At 38.6% G+C, this 19,592-nt stretch overlaps 1 protein-coding gene across 1 annotated transcript in view; it reads right to left on the bottom strand.

Annotated features, from left to right (window-relative positions):
* Positions 1–273: 273 nt before the first annotated feature.
* LOC127639264 (thyrotropin-releasing hormone-degrading ectoenzyme-like) overlaps positions 274–19,592 on the bottom strand; it is a 161,420-nt gene continuing 142,101 nt past the window's right edge. Inside the window, exons 17-20 of the mRNA XM_052121185.1 lie at positions 14,751–14,918; positions 4,375–4,515; positions 4,033–4,114; positions 274–3,034 (exon numbers count right to left, since the gene is read on the bottom strand). Coding sequence (XP_051977145.1) covers positions 2,891–3,034; positions 4,033–4,114; positions 4,375–4,515; positions 14,751–14,918 — 535 coding nt within the window. The 3' untranslated portion in view covers positions 274–2,890. The remainder of the gene's footprint in view (positions 3,035–4,032; positions 4,115–4,374; positions 4,516–14,750; positions 14,919–19,592) is intronic.

Below are 19,592 nucleotides of genomic sequence, written 5' to 3'. Positions count from 1 at the left end.
TATATATATATATATATATATATATATATATATATATATATATATATATATATATATATATATACACACACTGGCAGCCAAATGTTTGGAACAATGTACAAGGTTGAGCTGTTTCTGAAGGAAATTAGTACTTTAATTCACCAAAGTGTCATTCAACTGATCACAAAGTATTGTCAGGTCATTACTGATGTAAAATAACAGCACCATCACTGTTTGAAAAATGTTATTTTTGATCAAATCTAGACTAGCCCCATTTCCAGCAGCCATCACTCCAACACATTATTCTTGAGTAATCATGCTAAATTGCTAATTTGGTACAAGAAAATTACTTGCCATTATATCAAACACAGTTGAAAGATATTTGGTTCATTAAATGAAGTAATACCACAGTATGCAATAGACTGACAAAAATGAAACATTCAATCATTGTTTTGAGGAATGAAGGCTGTACAATGCTTGAAATTGCCAAAAAAAATATATATATATATATTTCATACAAATGTGTACTACAGTCTTACAGAAACAAAGGACAACTGACACTAACAAGGACAAAGAAAGATATGTGGAAGGCCAGATTTACAACTAAACAAGAGGATAAGTACATCAGTTTGAGAAATAGACGCCTCACATGTCCTCAGCTGACAGCTTCATTGAATTCTACCCGCTAAACACCAGTTTCATGTACAACAGTAAAGAGAAGACTCAGTGTTGCAGACCTTATGGGAAGAATTGCAAAGAAAAATCCACTTAAGAAACGGAAAAACTAAAAGAAAAGGTTAAAGTGGGCAAAGAAACAGACATTAGAAAACAGATAATTGGAAAAGAGTGTTATTGATCTTAACCCCATTGAGCTTTTATGGGATCAGCTAGACTGTAAGGTGCATGAGAAGTGCCCGACAAGACAGTCACATCTATGGCAAGTGCTACAGGAATATCTGGACAAACCAAGAGTTACAATGTCAAGGATCTGCAAAGTTGTCATTGCTGCACATGGAGGATTTTTTATGAGAACTCTTTGAAGTGGTTAAAGAAGTTCTGAACATTTCATTCAATTTGTAATAGTAATTGTTCACGTTATTAATGTCCTGACTATACATTGTGGTCAGTTAAATGCCACTGGTGAATATAAGTACCAATTTATTTCCATAAAAGCAAAATCTGTACATTATTACAAACTTATGCCCTCCAGTCTATGCATATTTAACATTATAATTATTACATATTACATAATCAGCAGATTCAATTTTTGACGTCACTTTTTATACTTATTATAAAGTATCTGAAAACAATGTGGTTGTGTTGCTCAATGGCAAAGCTAGTTTTTGATAGGTTGTGTTGTTTGTTTTGACAGTATTAGTTAAGGAGAAATCATGTCTGATCAATTGAGAAAAATAAATCTGCATATCAGAGAATAAATGGTCATATGTGTTCTTTTAATTACAAAATTAATAATGCAATTTACATTTTTGACAACTTGTGTTGGACTGATTCAAATCCTATTGACTCTGTTGAATTTCTTTAAATTGCAATTCTGTTAATTCCAACCAAAAGCCAATTCTTAAACTCTGAATTCTACCCAAGTTGGGGAGACACTTCCAACTTATTTTCAGAAGGAATGTATGCACACTTATTTCCATTCATGGTGATGTATTGAAAAGAAAGAAAAATATATAACTATGGCAGCTTTCATACTGTTGTCAGTCTCTGTGCAAAAAGCCATACATAACACAACAGAGTACAGTACTTCAATAATATAATGCAATTCAGCCCTGCACTGATTGAATTGACCTACCTCCAGCAAATCATTGAATTATACATGAAAATATTGACACACAGAATATATTTTCCACTCAAACAAACTTACCAAAGATTCAAGGACAGACCCTCCAAAACACAGGACAGCCAACATTAAAATTGCAAGATTGCAAATGATACAGGACACCTGTCAGTTATAATATCACCATTCCTGCTCTCATTGAGTGTCATCTCTTTAAAGGTGAAGTGTGCAATTTCTGCATCACAAATGAAAGTACAAAAACAAGTTTTCAAATAGCCTTCACCGAAAACTCCCCCCATCTTCACTTGGTCAAAAACAGAGAGTCTCGCCCCAAACACAAGCCATTGGTTGAGCAAATGTTGCTGTGACAGACAGGTCAGGATGCTCAAACAGAGAAATATAATTGATTGGGGGAAATCAACCTATGAATGGCTTAGAATTACAGCTGTCTCAATGTACATTAAGCTGTATTTTAAAATAAAATAAAAATACACACTTCAGACAAGAGGGTCCAAACAGATCAAATAAGAATTTGAACTGTACAAGAGATACAGTGCTCCACTTTATGGCTTTAGAGAAAGAATGGCTACATGTATGTTTCTCCTCTTAACCTGCTTTGTCCCCCTTTGTCCTTCTGTCCAGTGGAAACACTGATTGTCACATCCGATGATCTTCGTGCAAATTGTGTTTATATACCGAAAAGCAGTCTCCTTGCACTGCGGTCTGATCTTCAAAGAAAATCTGAGCTCCTTGGGACTCTGAGGAGGCCAAATTTCAGCAAACTGGATGAATGGACAAAGGAAATGATTTTCATGCAAAATACAATGGGACAATGGAAATAACATCGGTTTTCACAACAGGTGTACACCACCATGCAATTTTCAGCAATGATTCCTTCAGTTCAGCTTCCTCTTAAACTGTTCCCTTCATCTTGTTCTCAGTCAGGGCCAGCTTGCTTCTAAAACAGCAGGGAAATAAAACTTGATTTTGAAGATTCTCATTATCCAGAAATGTATAGGCCTATTTTATTATCACTTTAGTCTCCTCAAGTCACTGGCCTCAATGTCTGATAGAGCTTCCATGCTTATAGAGTTTTCCATTCTTGATGTTGCGTTAACCATCAGGAGCTTTCCGCAGCCATTGGTAGAACTGTTGCTCATACAGTGTATGCCATTTTACATTAGCTTGAACGATCTCAATGGCTCGAGCGAACGCAGGTGACATCCCTCCTCCACTGGTCAGGATAAACTCTTTCAGCTGAGGAGAAGAACAAACAAGAACACAGAAATTATAAACAAATCTCTGCTGAATTCAAGCTATTCCATAGAATGTAATTTAGCATTATCCTATATTTAGTGTGTCAAATCTGATGTAGAGAGTTGTGTGTTTGTGTCCGGAAGTGGATCACAAGACCCCAGCACCCTCATAACAGACATTTAAACAGGGGCCGCATATACAATGCATTTAGATGCAAATGCCTGACATGTACGTTAGCAAATAACAACACCTTGCATTTGAAGTTAACAGAATTATCTGTGTTGTTGTTTTTCTAGAAGGGAAGAACGCTTGGGTGTCTGTCTAAAAAAGGCCATTCTAACCTCCACCATAAATTAAGAGCATTTTAAATCTTAGCAGAAATCTCAATTAGTCAAATAATAAGTTACAAAAACAATTCACAATGCCTTGGGTCATACGATGTATATGAATTACATATGTTCCACGATACTGCACCAACACTGTTAAATGTACTGCTTATAGTAAAAAACATCTTGTCTATCATACATAAACTTCTGCTCCACATAAACTGATGAAGTGCTCCAGAAGCAGTTCGTTGTCAATGACAGTATGGTAATGCTCTGTTCAAGAAAACAATGAGGGGGGTTGCGTTATCTCTGTGGGAATGATAAATTGTGAAGAAGTGAGGTGGATGAGAATTTGCTGTGCTGCAGTGAGAGGCATCAGCAGTCTGAGCCCTCTGGGACTGAAGCTGAAAGAAGTTAAATAAGTGCATATATGTCCCATTTCTTGTGATAAGTTTAAACAGTTACAACGAGGAAATAATGGTATGAAAATAGTCTACAGCACTAATTATTGATAAAGTTTACTTTTGCTCGTTGTCTATATCTCAATACTTCGTCATGCCAAAGTGTTTTAGAAGCATTCATGTTTCATGAAGAGTTGTCAATTGTTTATCCATTTAGTTTGATTGATTTGGATTGCAGGTTGTCTCAGAGTGTGTGTAAGCTCAGACTCACCTCATTCAACTCTGCCTCAGTGTTGAGAAACTCAGTCACACCGGTGATTAATTTAGAGTTCATAAATAAAGCTTCACCATACCTGTGAACAAGAGAGACATAGTTATTAAAAACACTTTTGTTTATATATCACACCACACCATTCTAATGAGCCCAGCAAACATACACCAATAAATATTTCTCACTATAATGCTCTCTGCCTCTACAAACAAACAAAAAAAGATTTGCCAATTAATATCTAATGACCGTGTGAAAGCAAATTGAAATTCATATAAGGGATTGAAAGTTACATTTACAAATAAACAGGGAGATAAATGAAGGTGCTCTGTCTGCTAGATTTACCTGGAATTTAATATGTCCCACTTTTCTCTGAAATATCTCCATGCTAAATGTCTTCCGGTCGGATTGCGGCCCACATTTATGATGACATCAATCACGTCTTGATCAGGCACAAGGTCAGAGGTCAGGGACAGATTTAGGAGTCTGTGGAGAACAGAATACAAAATAGGAGATATAAGCACTTTTCCAACATTGTTTTCATTTAGAGGAAAATTAATGGAATGGGTGTAAACAGGGTAAAACATGTTAAACAGAGCTTCTACATTCTTATTTGTAGCATTATTAAATTAGCCAAAGTATGTTATAAACGAACAACCGACAGACAGGAAGGTGCAAAATTTTACAAAAGATGGACTTTCTGATTTTCTGAGAACAGAGCTCTGCAGGCACAGATTCCATGTTGATACATATAACTATGGAATAATTGATGATGAACTACTGAAAATTACTGAATTACTGAAAGTGAATTTCTGCATGGCAGAAAACATCTTGGTTACTGTTGTAACCTCTGTTCCCTGATGGAGGGAACGAGATGTTGTGTTGATGTAGTGACACTAGGGGTCGCACTTGGGAGACCCAAACACCTCTGATATTTGAGAAAAGGCCAATGGAAACTGGATTTGCATGCCACTCCCCTGGACATTTGGGTATAAAAGGAGCCGGCTTGCAACCACTCATTCAGGTTTGTGTTGAGGAGTCGAGACAGTGTCCTGGCCATTTCAGCGGGTAGTTCAGTGACGTTGCAATTGGGATACAATGTCTCGTTCCCTCCATCAGGGAACGAGGTTACAACAGTAACCAAGACATTATCTGTCACTCATTCGACGTTGTGTCGATGTGTTGACACTAGGGGTCCCTACAGCAAGTGTAAATTGTAACAAATGCACTCAGTGTAACTGTAACCTTCCCAATACCCACGAATGTCACAAGGTCCCTCATACCATAAAGGGGGGTGACAAGACGTGCTTACAATGGGAACAGGCGTCTCCAGCCGCTTCAGCCTTTTCTTCTCTTATTCTCCCACTTTGTAAAAAAAAAAAAAAGAAAAATCATTCAGCTGGGGCCAGATGTATCGAGTTGGTTTCCCAAGAGGAAAATACACCACAGAGACCACATCCTGCCTGAAGGGGTGGTTAAAATGTGGAGAATACGTCACATGGACTTACCAACCAGTAGTCCACATGTGCAAAGAAGCCCTCAAGGTATCTGCCCTAGGGAAGACACAGGTTTGCAATCAGGGAAACCGTACCATGGAAAATACATCACATGGGGTTACGATCGGTAACCTCACACGTGGAGCACCTACCACAGTACAGGGTATACCAGCGCAAGTACTGGGCCTCGCATCGAATTTCTTCGCCGAACTCGCCTACAGGTCCCCAACCCTCTAGATGGAAGTGAGCATAGTCAGGAGGGCCGTCTTCAGGAGAAGGCCTTTAGTTCTACTGACTCCAAGGGCTCAAACAGGGCTCTCAGTAGGCCCAGCAGGACCATGTAGAGATACCACAAGGCATGGTCTATGAGGATTCAACCTTCTAGCACCTCTAAGGAACCTGATGATCAGGTCGTGTTTCCCTAAGGACTTACCATCCACCCTGGTGTGCCACTATAGCGACCACGTACACCTTCAAGGTGGAGGAGGACAGCCACCCCTCCAACCTCTCCTGCAGGAAGGAAAGCACCAATCCGACTACGCATCTCTGGGGGGTCTTCACCTCGGGAAGAACACCAATTAGTGAACAGATGCCACTTCAAGGCACTTAGGTCTTCAGCGTCCCATCCAGGGGCCAGATGTGAAGATTCCAGAGGTCTGGGCATGGGTGCTTCCTGGTGCTTCCAGAGGTGCTTCCTCAGAGGAACTCACCATGGAGGGGCTTTCATGAGGAGCGTGAGTTCCCGAGAACCAAATCTGGGTGGGCCAGTATGGTGCCACCAACACGACCTGTTCTCCGTACTCCCTGACCTTGCATAAAGCCTGTGCAAGCATGGGCCTATTTGCACAGGCCCCGGGGCCAGCTGTGTGCCAGCGTGTCTGTGCCGAGGGTGCCTCGATCAGAGAGTACTAGAGTGGGCAGTGGGAGGATTCCCGGAGACTGAACAGGTCTACCTGTGCTTTGCCGAATTGACTCCAAATCAGCTGAACCACCTTAACCACTCTCCCCAGAGTATCACTTGCCACGACAGTGTGTCTGCTGCATGGTTGAGATCACCCGGGATGTGAGTGGCCTGCAACGACGGCAGGCGAGTTGCGACAAGCGACGTGATTGTAAACCACCTCGGCAGTTTATGTGCACTACTGTCGCTGTGTTGTCCATCCAGACCAACATAGATCACGAGAATGAGCTCAAATCAGCCAGTCGTCGAGACAGTTGAGGATGCGGATGTCCAATTCCCTTAGCGGGGAAAGGGCTGCCTCTGTCTCCTTCATAAAGACACGAGGCGATAGGGACAGACCGAAGTGGAGGACCTTGTACTGATATGCCCGGCCCTCAAAAGCGAACAGAAGAAACGGTCTGTGCCGAGGCAAAATCGAAACATAGAAGTACACGTCCTTCAGGTCTACCGCCGCAAACCAATGTTGATGTTGGACGCATGACAGTCATGCGCTTCTGTGTCAACATCCTGAACCTTTCTTTGGTACAATGAAGCAGGGGCTGTAGAACCCCTTCTTCATCTTGGCTGAGGGCCATGGTATGCAGGGTAGTTAGAGCAGAGAAGGTCTGAAGCCAGTTCCGGGCAGTATAAGGTGCCTGCCATGACTTTGTGAGCTCCTCATGCACTTCTGGGAAGAATAGAACTGGGGGGGGGACCCAGCAGAGTCATCTGCGTCTGACCATGCCAGCCCACTCTCCAATGCTGCGATCGAGAGCTCATCCTGCTCTCGAGCCTTGAAAGAGACATTAAACTCGTCATGGGGCGAAGTGACTGTCTCATCCCAGAACTCATTCCCAGCGTGCTGGGGGGTCCGTGGGGGTTCACCCGACAAAACCACTACCATTGGGGTCCCCAAAGCAAAGGAAAGATTTCTTGGAAGAATCACAGCATTTTCTTGTTCCCAGATTTTGCAAATTAGATAAGAGTGAAACGTCATTGATTAAAGGAATGCAAGAAACTCTTACATCAACGGAAGATCACTTTTGCTTTTTGATGTTTCTGGCCAAATTGAGAAAAGATACTAAGGATGGCCAAAAAATATTTACATTCCCAAAAAAGCATTGTCTTTCATAGGGACAATGGTGTGAGTAGACCATTTTGTGACTTTCATATGGCCCCCAAGTGAGCTGTCAGTCTGCACAGTCACTCAGCTGTCTGAGGAAGCTGGGTGCCATTTTTGTTTCTATTTGTGTTGGTTCCACCTAGCGGCTTGAGTTTGTTTTGTGGAATAACACTCCTTCGAGACATTTGTGGATGAAACTGCTCGTTCTTTGTGCTTATGCTTATGAGTATTATTTGCAGGACATTGGAAGGATTAGAGCATGTGCTGCACTTATGAAACAGCCGGCTCAATGAACGTTCATTTGTCTGTCCAAGGAAACTGAACAGCTTTATTTTTTTATTATTATTTTGTATTTATTAATTTATTTTTATCAACTGGAATTTGTTTTGTGGAGGAACACACCTTCAACTTTTGTAAATGAATTTACATGTTCTTTGTGTTTATTCTGCTTATTGGATGGAATTTGTTTTTTTTATTATTTTCTGTAATGTAATTCTGTCTCACAAAATTTGTACAGAAGCACCGGACATGAGCAATCTGACGACAAAGTTGTTGCAGGCTCTTGTAGGCATACACAGACTTTTTGAGTTTAGAGGGATGGATGCACGGTTATTCAGCTATGAATTTGACAACATTCAGTTGTGTTTTCAACAACATTCTGCACAAACTTGTTTAAGTTTTTCTTGCCATCGTTCAGTTACACTGCTTTCCAAAATATGAACAAGCAAAGGTGAGCATATTTAATCGCATATTGCTTAGCTTTGGTGCAGAGTGTGATCAAATCTATTGATGTAAACATGTATATTATCACAGCAGTTGTTACAAGTGGTGTTAGGTCATATGCACAATCATATTCAACAAAAGAGAAATCAATGATGATAAGCGAACTTTCAAAGAAAATACACAGTAAACTTTGCTTTTATTTTCCATGTTTCACGTGGATCTTAATTCTGAATATCATCAAATCAGTTTGTTTTTCATTTGCTAATAATTATTTTCACAAATATATTTCTCCTGCACTGGTTCCTTTTTTCAGTTTTAAATTTATTCTCATGTAAAATTGTCTATGTAAATATATTTTCTATTTTTTGGAGGGATGATATTTTAAAGATATGACTGTTTAAAGAACTGAATGTTTCTTGTAAGTTTTGTAGTTTGTAAACAATAGTCTTGTTTTTCTTTTTAATGATCAACATGTTTTTATTTTCAAAGTAAAGTTAATCAAAATGTATTTGTTAGTTAAGTTTATTAAGTTGTGTTTTTTCTTTGGCCAGATCTTAAGAAGGAACTTATGGCCTGACCTTAAAATATTTAATTGAATACATGACTATTTCAATGTAAAAAATTCCCAGTATTATTGATGTTTATTTTATTATTATTATTATTATCATCATTATCATCATCATCATCATCATCATCATTATTATTATTATTATTATTTTATGTTAACATTTTACTTTCAATAAAGTGCTAGCTTAGATAAATAAAAATAAAAAAATGTCAATTGGATAATCTGATAACATGTTCATTTTATATGCTAGATGTCATTTAAGATCATTGTTCACGCATCTGCTCTGTTCAAAAGCTAATTTCTTGATGTACTAATCATGTTTAAATGTGTCTACAGGTGTTAGTTTAGTTATGTGTAGTCATCGTAAATTAGTACAATAAAGTCTTGTTTGTTATCAAAGAGAAGGTGACTGTGGTTTATGAGCATACCTTTTAGTCACATAAAATCTGCTGACCCTTTGTACTTTGCTTACAAACAGGGTTTTCACTATATTTTAGATATTATTGTGGGTGCGAGCGAGAGTAAAATCTTTCTAAAATTAGTGATACATACACCTCAATGGATCGCTGGTTGAAAAGGTTGATCATTTGTACACATATGTTCTTTCAATATTCCCCAAAATAATTGCAATTCTCTGTTAATCTAAATTCCTAACACATATATTTCAATAGGCTGTATACAGTTTATACTGTGCAGTAAGCAGTGCACTCTGTTGCATTGGTTATCAGTGAAAGTGGAGGTAAGATAAGCTGACCAAGCACAAACACACACTCTCTCTCTCTCTCTCTCTCTCTCTCTCTCTCTCTCTCTCTCTCTCCCCAGTAACAGAAAGGGATTCACGCTTGGCCACTGCATCAGCATACAAAATACACATACAAATATATACACTGTGTGTGTAAATAAATATATATATATATATTGGGGACACAATTTACTTCAGTCACACCAACTAGACATCTTGAGTCCCATCTACCAGTGCTTAAACTGACTGAATCGAGTATGCTTACTTGATCATTCAACACACAGGCCAGTTTTCTCTGTGGCAAACTGCACACGCACACACACACACACACACACACACACACACACGCAGGGCTAATTATCGGGGTTTTCAAGCCATGCGAAATGTAAGGACAGCTGAGACTACTGCTAGAGGTCTTCTACACTCTTAACTTTACTAGAGAAAAGGTGGATGTCTGAATACATGTCATGATTTAAATATGAAAAGGTGGATGTCTGAATACATGACATGATTTTGTCAATATTTAAAATATCCTTCATCTATATAGTTCTTCAGAGCTCTAAATTAATTGAAACCAGAATTATTTAAAATAAATTGTAGCATTTTACTGAAATGTGTTTTCAACTGAGAATCACTATTAACTGTGTTTAGACTGGAACAGACATAATCTGGGTTTAAGAAACCAATATCTTGAAATTCTATATGAGGAGATATCACATATTTTCACCTTTTAGCCTCTACACACATTGACACACATTGAACAGCGATTAACCCTCCCCATTGGAATGATTTAATAAAATGAATCAGTGTCTCAAGTTTGATATGTGGAGTTCTGTACTGAGTACTATCTTAGAAGGGAGTCAACAGCTGACCTGTTCTTAACTTTAGCTCATGCCTATACAGTTCACACCACACTATGGTTACCACATCATGCTAATGAAATGCATTGTAGCAGCAGTTGCTAGGGTCTCATTAACACATGAGGATTGCTACTGCTTGCATTTTTATAATAAGGAAGTCTGCCACATCTTTATAACACTGTTGCTGCTTCAGTTGCCCTATCATCGGCTAACGTTCTGAATTATGGTAATAACATGGAATATTTTTGGGTTGCTGGGAAAAAGACTTCTTGGTTTTTCTTTGCATTAGTCCCATACACTCTGCTGAAAATAGCAGATCACACTATTCTAGATCAACAAGGACGTAGATCCAGGAACATAACCAGCTTCATATTCCCCACCATCAGAAGCAGGGTTGTCCTGCACAATTTTGATTTGGAGGAGAATGCTGGATGTTTCTTCAAAGACTGTAGTCTAGATGTTTGGTGTCTATTATTTGAAGATTGTATTTATGGTGCAGATTCTCTGATGATGAGATGAGCTATCTATGTGTATTATACTGTATATGACATCAAAGAAATGGATCACTGAGTGCATGTAAGACAAATTGATTTTACATTCAAGAAAGGCAATTACAGCAACACATACCACAAAAAGGTTCCTCACTGGCTACTGTGATATGACGACTAGGATCTTAACATAAAATTAAGAAGCCTGGATGCAGAGCACTGAAATATGGGAATAAGTTTGTTGTTCTACATCTTGGTCTCTATACAAGGCAAAGCACACTTCTCTCAGAAGAGCTACACTGAATCTATCCCACAGGACTCAGACTGTTGAGTATATTAAATGCTCACTGCAGAGATGGGTCATAGTGGCTCTCTTTACATGACCAGGTGTCTCTCTCAGTGCATTCATTAAACAGCCAAACAAATGAAAGAGACAAAATGGGAGATGTAAAAACCCAGTGTGTCCTGAGAGAAATGCAATCAAACTCTAGAATATGTGTGGACACTGGTATCTCCTCGTCTGGGCTGGACCGGGTGTAATGTGTCACATTTCTCATATTGCTATCTGAGATTGAGAAGACTTAGGGCACCATGGGGAATTCACAGAAAAGGTAGGACAGCAGCCATAGTCTACACTGGCCTATAAGAGGAGTGAGTGGAGCTCTACTGGTGTGATTGACATATGAGGAGGACAGGAGGAGGGAACTTTTGTTAATTTTGGAGCCATGGCAGTTAGCAGTTAGCACTTCAGCTCATCTTAAAGCTGCTTTTCTTTTTGGTCAAAATTAACTAAAGTTAATTATTCAGAGAGTACATAAAAAATCCATGTTCTAAACCCTGTCACTGTCTTACTCCGATTCACTACAGTAAATCTACGTTTAGATTTTTATTTAGAGCTGCCGGGACGGATTTGGTGTAAAATGGCAGGCATACATCATTCATCCTTGTGTGTTTATGTCATGTCCTTAATCTCAGAAAGTAGGTCCAGCTGTGTTGCGAGGAGCAGGAAACACGAGAGCGACTGCTGTTCAGTCAGTTCAGCTGCGGTTTCAGCAGTCAGAACAACAGTGGAGTGAAATCACTCTCCTAATGGATTCAACTGTTATTGAAGTTGTTTCCCTGATATAATGATTGGATATATTTTCTGGTAGCGTGGTTGAAGCTTTTATTGGTTGTCATGCTTTACTGAATGGAACATTACTAATGTGTACTGACCACAATGCACTTATACGTTTCGTTTTTTCTTTCGGTGTTACATGTTTACTAACATTCATGACTTCTGAGTATTTTAAAAAATTGTGCAGTTTTGAGATTCCCAAATTGTGTTACTCTAAGTGTTTTTGTTGTTTAATAGTTTTGTACTGATGAAGACCCAATTGTCTAAATGTTCCAAGCAAGTGTAAGTGTAAAAAATAATTTTGGAGCAATGAATCAGTGTACGGACACTTGTCATTTTATCCTTTTAGCAGATAGCCTGTTTAAACAGATCTAAAAGACATAATAGGTACAATGTGGTTCCCCATAAATGTATGCTCATCTCAAGATGTTTATAATGTAGCAGTTTCATAGCACAGTGTGTAACCATCTCTGTAGTCTTCTAAAAAAAAAAAAACACGTGTTACAGCATATATCTGCCTATTATTTTCCTGTTCAGTAAAATATTTCATTATTACATCCTCATTTTGCATTTTTTATATTACTATTGTTTGCAGTGCACAGACCTACTGTCCTTGTAGTATTGCGGTTCACTTGCATTGTCTACTGAGGCTGTCGATGATAATATAAAAATGTAGTATCTTCAATTAAACTCAGTTTAGAAATTTCACAAGTTTCACCTCTTAAATTGATATGTGTAGTAAAATACAAACATGTGTATTGTGTAGTGGATAAAACACTTTAATAATAATATTAAAATATAATTCAGAGTTTCTCTTCATCAAAGTAAGTAATATATCAGTTGTAAATGTTTAAGCGAATAACATAATTCCAACATGAAAATAGCTTGTCATGGCTCAAACCATGAGATTAAGCTGTGCAGAAGAGCAGTGCCGAATCACAACTGATGTAAAATGTTTCCCAGCAAGTAACCTGCAGTTTTATGCTTCAATTGTTAGAGGGCCAAAAGTTACATAGTGTTGATTCAAGCAGTGCAAATGGACGAAGTGGGTTTGAATCTCATTAGAATCAATTGAAAAGTGCATTAGAGATGCAAAAGTTGGTGGATGTTACCAGAAAGTCAAAGATGTAAAAATATGATTTGAGAAGAATAATTTTTTTAAGCCAGGAGCTGCACACGAATGTCTGCCAAATTGCAGGTTTGTACTTAAGAAAGTTTAGTTTGGTCCATGTTTTTTTTGCAGAAAGCGGTGTTCTGAAACATCATGCAAACACAAATGTTGTTGTCCTTACATTGCATAAGCTATTAAGAGAAATCGGTTTAACGGTCTCTTCGGAGAACATGGATTTTGTGGCCATATAAATGCATAAGTGTCATTCTAATAAGTCTTTGAAGAGTGCAGTGCATGGAATTACATCATAGGATGTAGCCCTTTATCATGTCAATAGGTCAACACAGTGGGAAGTACAGTGGGAAACAGGAAAATCACACACACATACACACACAGGCACACACACACACACACACACACACACACACACACGCACACTTTAAACCATGCCAAATTATACACACCAAATTAACCCTAAAAAGGCTATGGTATCTCTGAAAATTGTTATTTATTTTCAACACATTCGCACCCGCATAATACATTTAACAAAACTAATCCCTAAAATATAACTTTTATTTTTCAATTTAATTGCTTTTAGAAATCATGAAAATAACATGGAAATGATAGGAGCGTTTGCTTTGAGGTCAGCTGCCTTCTCAAAACAATGCTGCCTTTTTAGATAAACATTGTGAGTTGATGCCAAACTTTATATACAGTTGCAGGTCCTCAGAATATGTAGTATGTGTTTTCAATATTTTTCAAAAATTTTTATTTTAACAACTAACTAATTTCTCATCTCCCTAGCCTCTTAAATGTTTGTATCCCCCAGGATACAAAAACCTTTTAATAGTTAAAATATCAACTACTGTCGCTCACATTTAAGTATATGCATTCAGGTACATTAGGGGAATCCCGGAGATTGACATAAGAGGGAAAACCCTTCTATTGCAGCGCAATTCCACAGTAGGTCGCAATGGAAAATTAAAGAAACAAATAACTGGTTTAATACCTGGAAATAAAGCTAAGCAACAGATTAAAAAAATAGCGAAGTCATCTTCAGACACATGTTTGTTATTAAGTTTCGTTGGAATATTATGTTGCTTTTGAGAAAGCTTACTGACCATGTATAAGAGAATGCCGCGAAGACGGGAATTATATTTTGCAGACTCAAGCAGCTTTCTTGCAATAAAACAAGCATAGCGTCAGTTCAGTCAAGTCACGTGAGTCAAGCTCGCAATCAGCTGACACTCAGCTGATCAAGACGTCTACCAATACAATTGTGATGCAGAGCATAGTAGTCCTATTATCTGCACTCCCTGCCCTGTCCCTGGATGGGCGGAGAGTTTACCCAGAACAGAACCATACCGCCAACACCAACAGATTGCTGTAATTGTCTCAAGTATTCAATTGATGGAAGTGGTCCTGACTGAAACGGTTTTCTGGTGTCCTTGTAAACAAGGTATCAACCTTACAGTAGTATGTTATTTGGAGTTGTTTATCATTTGCTTCATGCATTTGTGACTTATCAATGAGGTGCACAAGTGTGAATTGACCTGTTGAGCAGGAAGATGTTGTCACTGCAGGTCAAGGCCTCCAGAAGAACCTTTTTCTCAGAGACAGCAGTGGAGGAGTGGAACTTCATCCAGATAAACTCCCACACGTCCTCATCCATCAGAGACACGCCTGTGCAATACACAATGTCCCGCACATTGGGGGGGATCCTGGAGGACAGAACATTGATTAACATTTATATGAAGGAAGAACTGGTTCAATTCTGAGGTAGATATATGCAGGTAAATAATGCAAACACTATGTTATATTCATAACATTTACAACTGAATTTACAGAGCCAAAAACACATCATTAATGTGTCATTTTTCTTTCACATAAAAGCAGAAGGGAATACATAGAGACAGAAACACATAGATTAGCATATATGTACATACATATCAAGCATAGCGTCAGTTCAGGCAGATCACGTGATTGACGCTCCCAATCAGTTACTCAGCTGATCATGAAGGCTATCAATACAGTTCAGTCTCCAATAAAAGTGCTCATTTTTAAGTTCCCCCTTCATTCATTCTTTCAGCTGCCTATCCATTGCACAGATGCAAGCTGCACTTAACAGCTAAACTGAAGCTGTCAACTTAAGCTGCTTATTACACCATGCTTGTTATTTGACATAAGAATATCGCTTTTGCACAATTGTAATCTTTCATCACTCACCATGGACATACTGTAACAAAACTGTAATGGTGGCGGGCCCGAAAACCAGATTAAACTTTGGAATTTAAATATTTTCAGAAATAATTTGGGCGGCAGACAGGTCCAAGCCTGTCTACTGGTAGATTTTAAACCCTGAAGGATAGCTCACAAAAACCACCAGTTACATACGCCAAAAAAATAAAAATAAATAAATAACACCACAAACAACTGAATGCAGTTTAATATGATATATTTTACCCCCATCCATAACACAATCATAAGCCCAATGTTTAACAGAAAATAGTTATAAAAAAAAAAAAAAACTATAGCTGAAAAAGTCTATTGGTGATGCTTGACACATGCACCTGTATTTTAAATCAAAATCAGTAGATTTCGAGTGTCCCTTTCACTCACAAGTATCAACTCCAAAACAAAGCAACAGGGAGGTAAGAAATAAAAAAGGATTAAATAGATGTGTGATTGTGATTACAGCCTTAACAGTTTCACGACTTATTGGTCTTATAAATTTGCTCATCCAGCATCCCAAAACAACTTCTTCTACTTCGACTCCTCTATCACCTGGATTTAAATGGCCACTATTTCAGATTGCAGTTAAACCTCTGCACTATATCTGAACAGCGAATCACAGAGAGAGCCCTGCATGTGTTCCCGAATCTCGCCTTTCCAAGATCCGTGCTCCTTCCTCGGTTTCCGCTGTTTGGGCCTAAAGCAGCATTCCTGGCTGGAACTAATAGCTGCTCTATCAGCTCAATTTCTCCCCAGTTGCATGCTTAGAGCCTCACAGCAGGTAATGCCAGTTTGGTTAATACGTTTTCTGAGCTTTATACCTCTCTATAAAGCTATTACTGTCCAAGCTAGCTAATTAAATATAGAGATGCAGTTATGTTTTTTGTTTTTTTTACATCAACAACAATGAAGGTTAGGTTTTAGGACTCTCTATGCTTCACAAACTCCAAATCCAATGCTGCAATGTAAACGACATGGTGGCACTCATCCAGGCAATTGCTATTGCATCTTATATATCAAATCAATCATTTTAAACACATCATAATTGTCACGATTCCCTTGTTGTCTGCCCTGGGTTTCACTTGTCTCTGTCCAAAACTACACTTCCCATGATCCCCGGCCCTCATCACTGCCAGCCCTGTGTGATTGTGCTCACCTGATTGTAGTTTGTCATCATCATGTCTCCAGTGTATATAAACCCTGTTTGTTCTCCATTCCCTTGTCTATTGTTGATGTTTGTGGACGCCTGTTTCCATGGTCTTTGTATGTTTATCCTTCTTGTTAACTCCTTATGTTTTCCGTGTTTTTGGTTTATTTCCCCATCGCGGGTATTTCCTTTGTTTTGGTTTTGTCTATTTAAACTTTTTCCGTATCAATAAAGTTACAATGCGTTTAGATCCTGTCTCCACGTCTGCCTTCATCTGCAACCGTAACAATAATCACATTATAACTTTGATCATATTCTACCTGTCCTTCAGTACTTCCTGCTGTGAAGTGTAAGGTGATCATTTTTATTTGTATATATAGTATATATCAATATTATATATTTTAAATATTGTTCATTAAAAGTCGGTGTTGATGCATCATAGAAGTTTACTAACAGCAAATTTCAATTTTTCATTGAAAGGCCAACGAATATAAATAATGCTCCAGATGTGATTTCAAAATGTGAAGAGTAGGAGTGGATCTAATGTCCAGTGGTATATTATTCCACAGTCTGGGGCCAGCTACAAAAAAGGCACGATCCCCTTTAAATTTCAAGAGTGTGAGTGGTGTATGTATGTATGTAGGCATGTACTATAAGTTTAACAGAGGATCTGAGAGTCCTGGAGGAATGATGATGGCTAAAGAGTTCAGAGAGATATAATAGGGCTAAACATTTTATAGTGACATTTAAGTCACTATATAGTAAACATTCACATGAGTATGACCATGATCATGTTTAGAGCTAGTAACATGCTGAATGATTACATGAATCAATGAGTTGTGCAAACTCACTAACCAACGGTTTGGAAGGGCAACCAACATTAATATTAAAATCACCAAGAATGGTTACTGTGGGAAGTCATGTGACGCCATGTGAGGAGCAAATGTTTAAAAAGTGAGCTCTGCACACTTTGCTAGTATTTCAATTATTTTCATATTATAATCCGGTGAGATTCGATACACCAAGATACATATTTGTTCTTTGTGGTAAACATGGCAAAGAAGTCAAAATCCTCAGCTCTGGAGTCATTAAAAGACACTTACCTGCTCAAGCTTAAACCTCTTACGGGCCAGCGGACCAGGGACTCTGTTTGAACAGTGCGGCGGGAGAAATCCAGTATCAACTGTCCAACATGTCTGTGATGCTGGCGAAAGTTGTTGCTGACTTGGAAGATCTCGCTGTAATATGTCGATCGTTTACGGTGATGGAAACAAAATTCTCTGAGTTGGTTACAAGTGTGGCAGACGTTGGGAAATGGATCGATTATCTGCAGTCATCGGAAAGGGAATTATCCACTAATCCACTAGCGACCAAGATAGACGTGGAAAGCATTTTGGAAAAACTGGAAGAGCTTGAAAATAGGAGTCAATGAAATAATGTGTGAATTGTTGGAATTCCTGAGCATGAAGAAGGTGGAGATATGGTGAAATTCCTTGACGAGCTCTTCCCGAGTCTGCTAAACATAACAGGCCATAATCTTAAAATCGAGTGAGCTCACAGTGTCCCGGCTCGCAGATCTGCTGAGGGGGATAGTAAGAGTAGTATGTGAAGTATGCAATTGCGAACGCAGTCCATGAAACACGTTCCTGTTGCCATCGGTGAGGCTGGCCAAATTTGAATAAGCTGCATCGTCAACAGAGATTGTGCAGGCGCTCAGGAGCAACTGCGCCGGCTGAGCCAAATCGTCCTCTTGGTACTTTAATTGCATACGTCATGGTGACATGGCATTGGTGCCAGACAAAATATCTACATGCCCACACAAAGGAGATCAACTTTATAAAAGATTGTAAAAAATACACAGACTTAGTAAGTCATAGTGTATTTTTTTATGTGGCCTCTGAGTGGATAATACACTCTTGACCATCCGAGGAACCGGGATGCCTGTTTTGTTTCTTTTTGTGCTGGTTCCGTCTATCGGCTAGAGTTTGTTTTGTGGAATAACACTGCTTCGGGACAGTTGTGGATGAATCTGTTCATTCTTTGCGCTTATGCCTCCTGTTGCCTGGAGTTTGTTTTTGTGGATTATTTTTGCAGGACATTGGAATGATTACGTCATCTACTGCACTGATAAACAGCTAAGAAACTGAACAGCTTTAAATCGGCTGGAGTATATTTTGTGGAGGAACACACCTTCGAGACAGTTCTGTGAATGAATCTACACATTCTTTGTGTTTATTCCGCCTAATGGCTGGGGTTTGTTTTACAAAGTATTTTCTGTTATGTAATTTTGCCTCACAAAATTTGTGCAGATGCACCAGACTTGAGCAATCTGATGGCAAAGTTGTCGCGGGGGCTCTCGTAGGTGTCTATGGACGCTTTGAGTTTAGAGGGATTGACATAGGTTGGCACTGGCGTGCACGGGGTTAATGCGCAAGTTTTCTTTTTTATGTTTGTTTTGTTTTAAATTCTGGGCCTTTGGCAGTGAGGGGGGGCGTTCAAACTACCCGAACCCCCCCCTGTCTACGTGCCTGCTAAACAATGCTTTTTTTGAAAATGTAAAAATGCTGAACTTTTTTTGTGAGGGTTATGTTTAGGGTTAGGGGATAAAATCTATAGTTCATACAGTATAAAAATGGTTATTTCTAAGGATAACTTCTCATAAGGATTGCCGCACCAACGTGTGTGTGTGTGTGGTCTTGCATGTGCATGTAGTAGGTATTTGGCCATCTCTTAGTGTTATATTACATATATTTATATGTGGTCAAATATGTATTTAAGCAATAATAGGAATATTGTTCATATGCTAGTTGCATTTTACTTTTCCACACGTACAAACAAAAAAGAAAGTTCAGAAAAGCGAGTTTCAAACCTGTGACCTATTGCACAAGAGTCAAACACACTGCCCCTAAGCTATCAGTCCACATGTGTTTATCTAAAGATCTATAATTTTAAAAACATATTACATATAATAACAACAGAATAATACATATTTTGCATTGTTAGATCACCTTCTACA

The sequence above is a fragment of the Xyrauchen texanus genome, chromosome 47, assembly GCF_025860055.1.
Source record: "Xyrauchen texanus isolate HMW12.3.18 chromosome 47, RBS_HiC_50CHRs, whole genome shotgun sequence".
Taxonomy (NCBI): domain Eukaryota; kingdom Metazoa; phylum Chordata; class Actinopteri; order Cypriniformes; family Catostomidae; genus Xyrauchen; species Xyrauchen texanus.
Note: the sequence above shows the minus strand (reverse complement) of the source record. Positions and strands in the feature narration are given on the sequence as shown.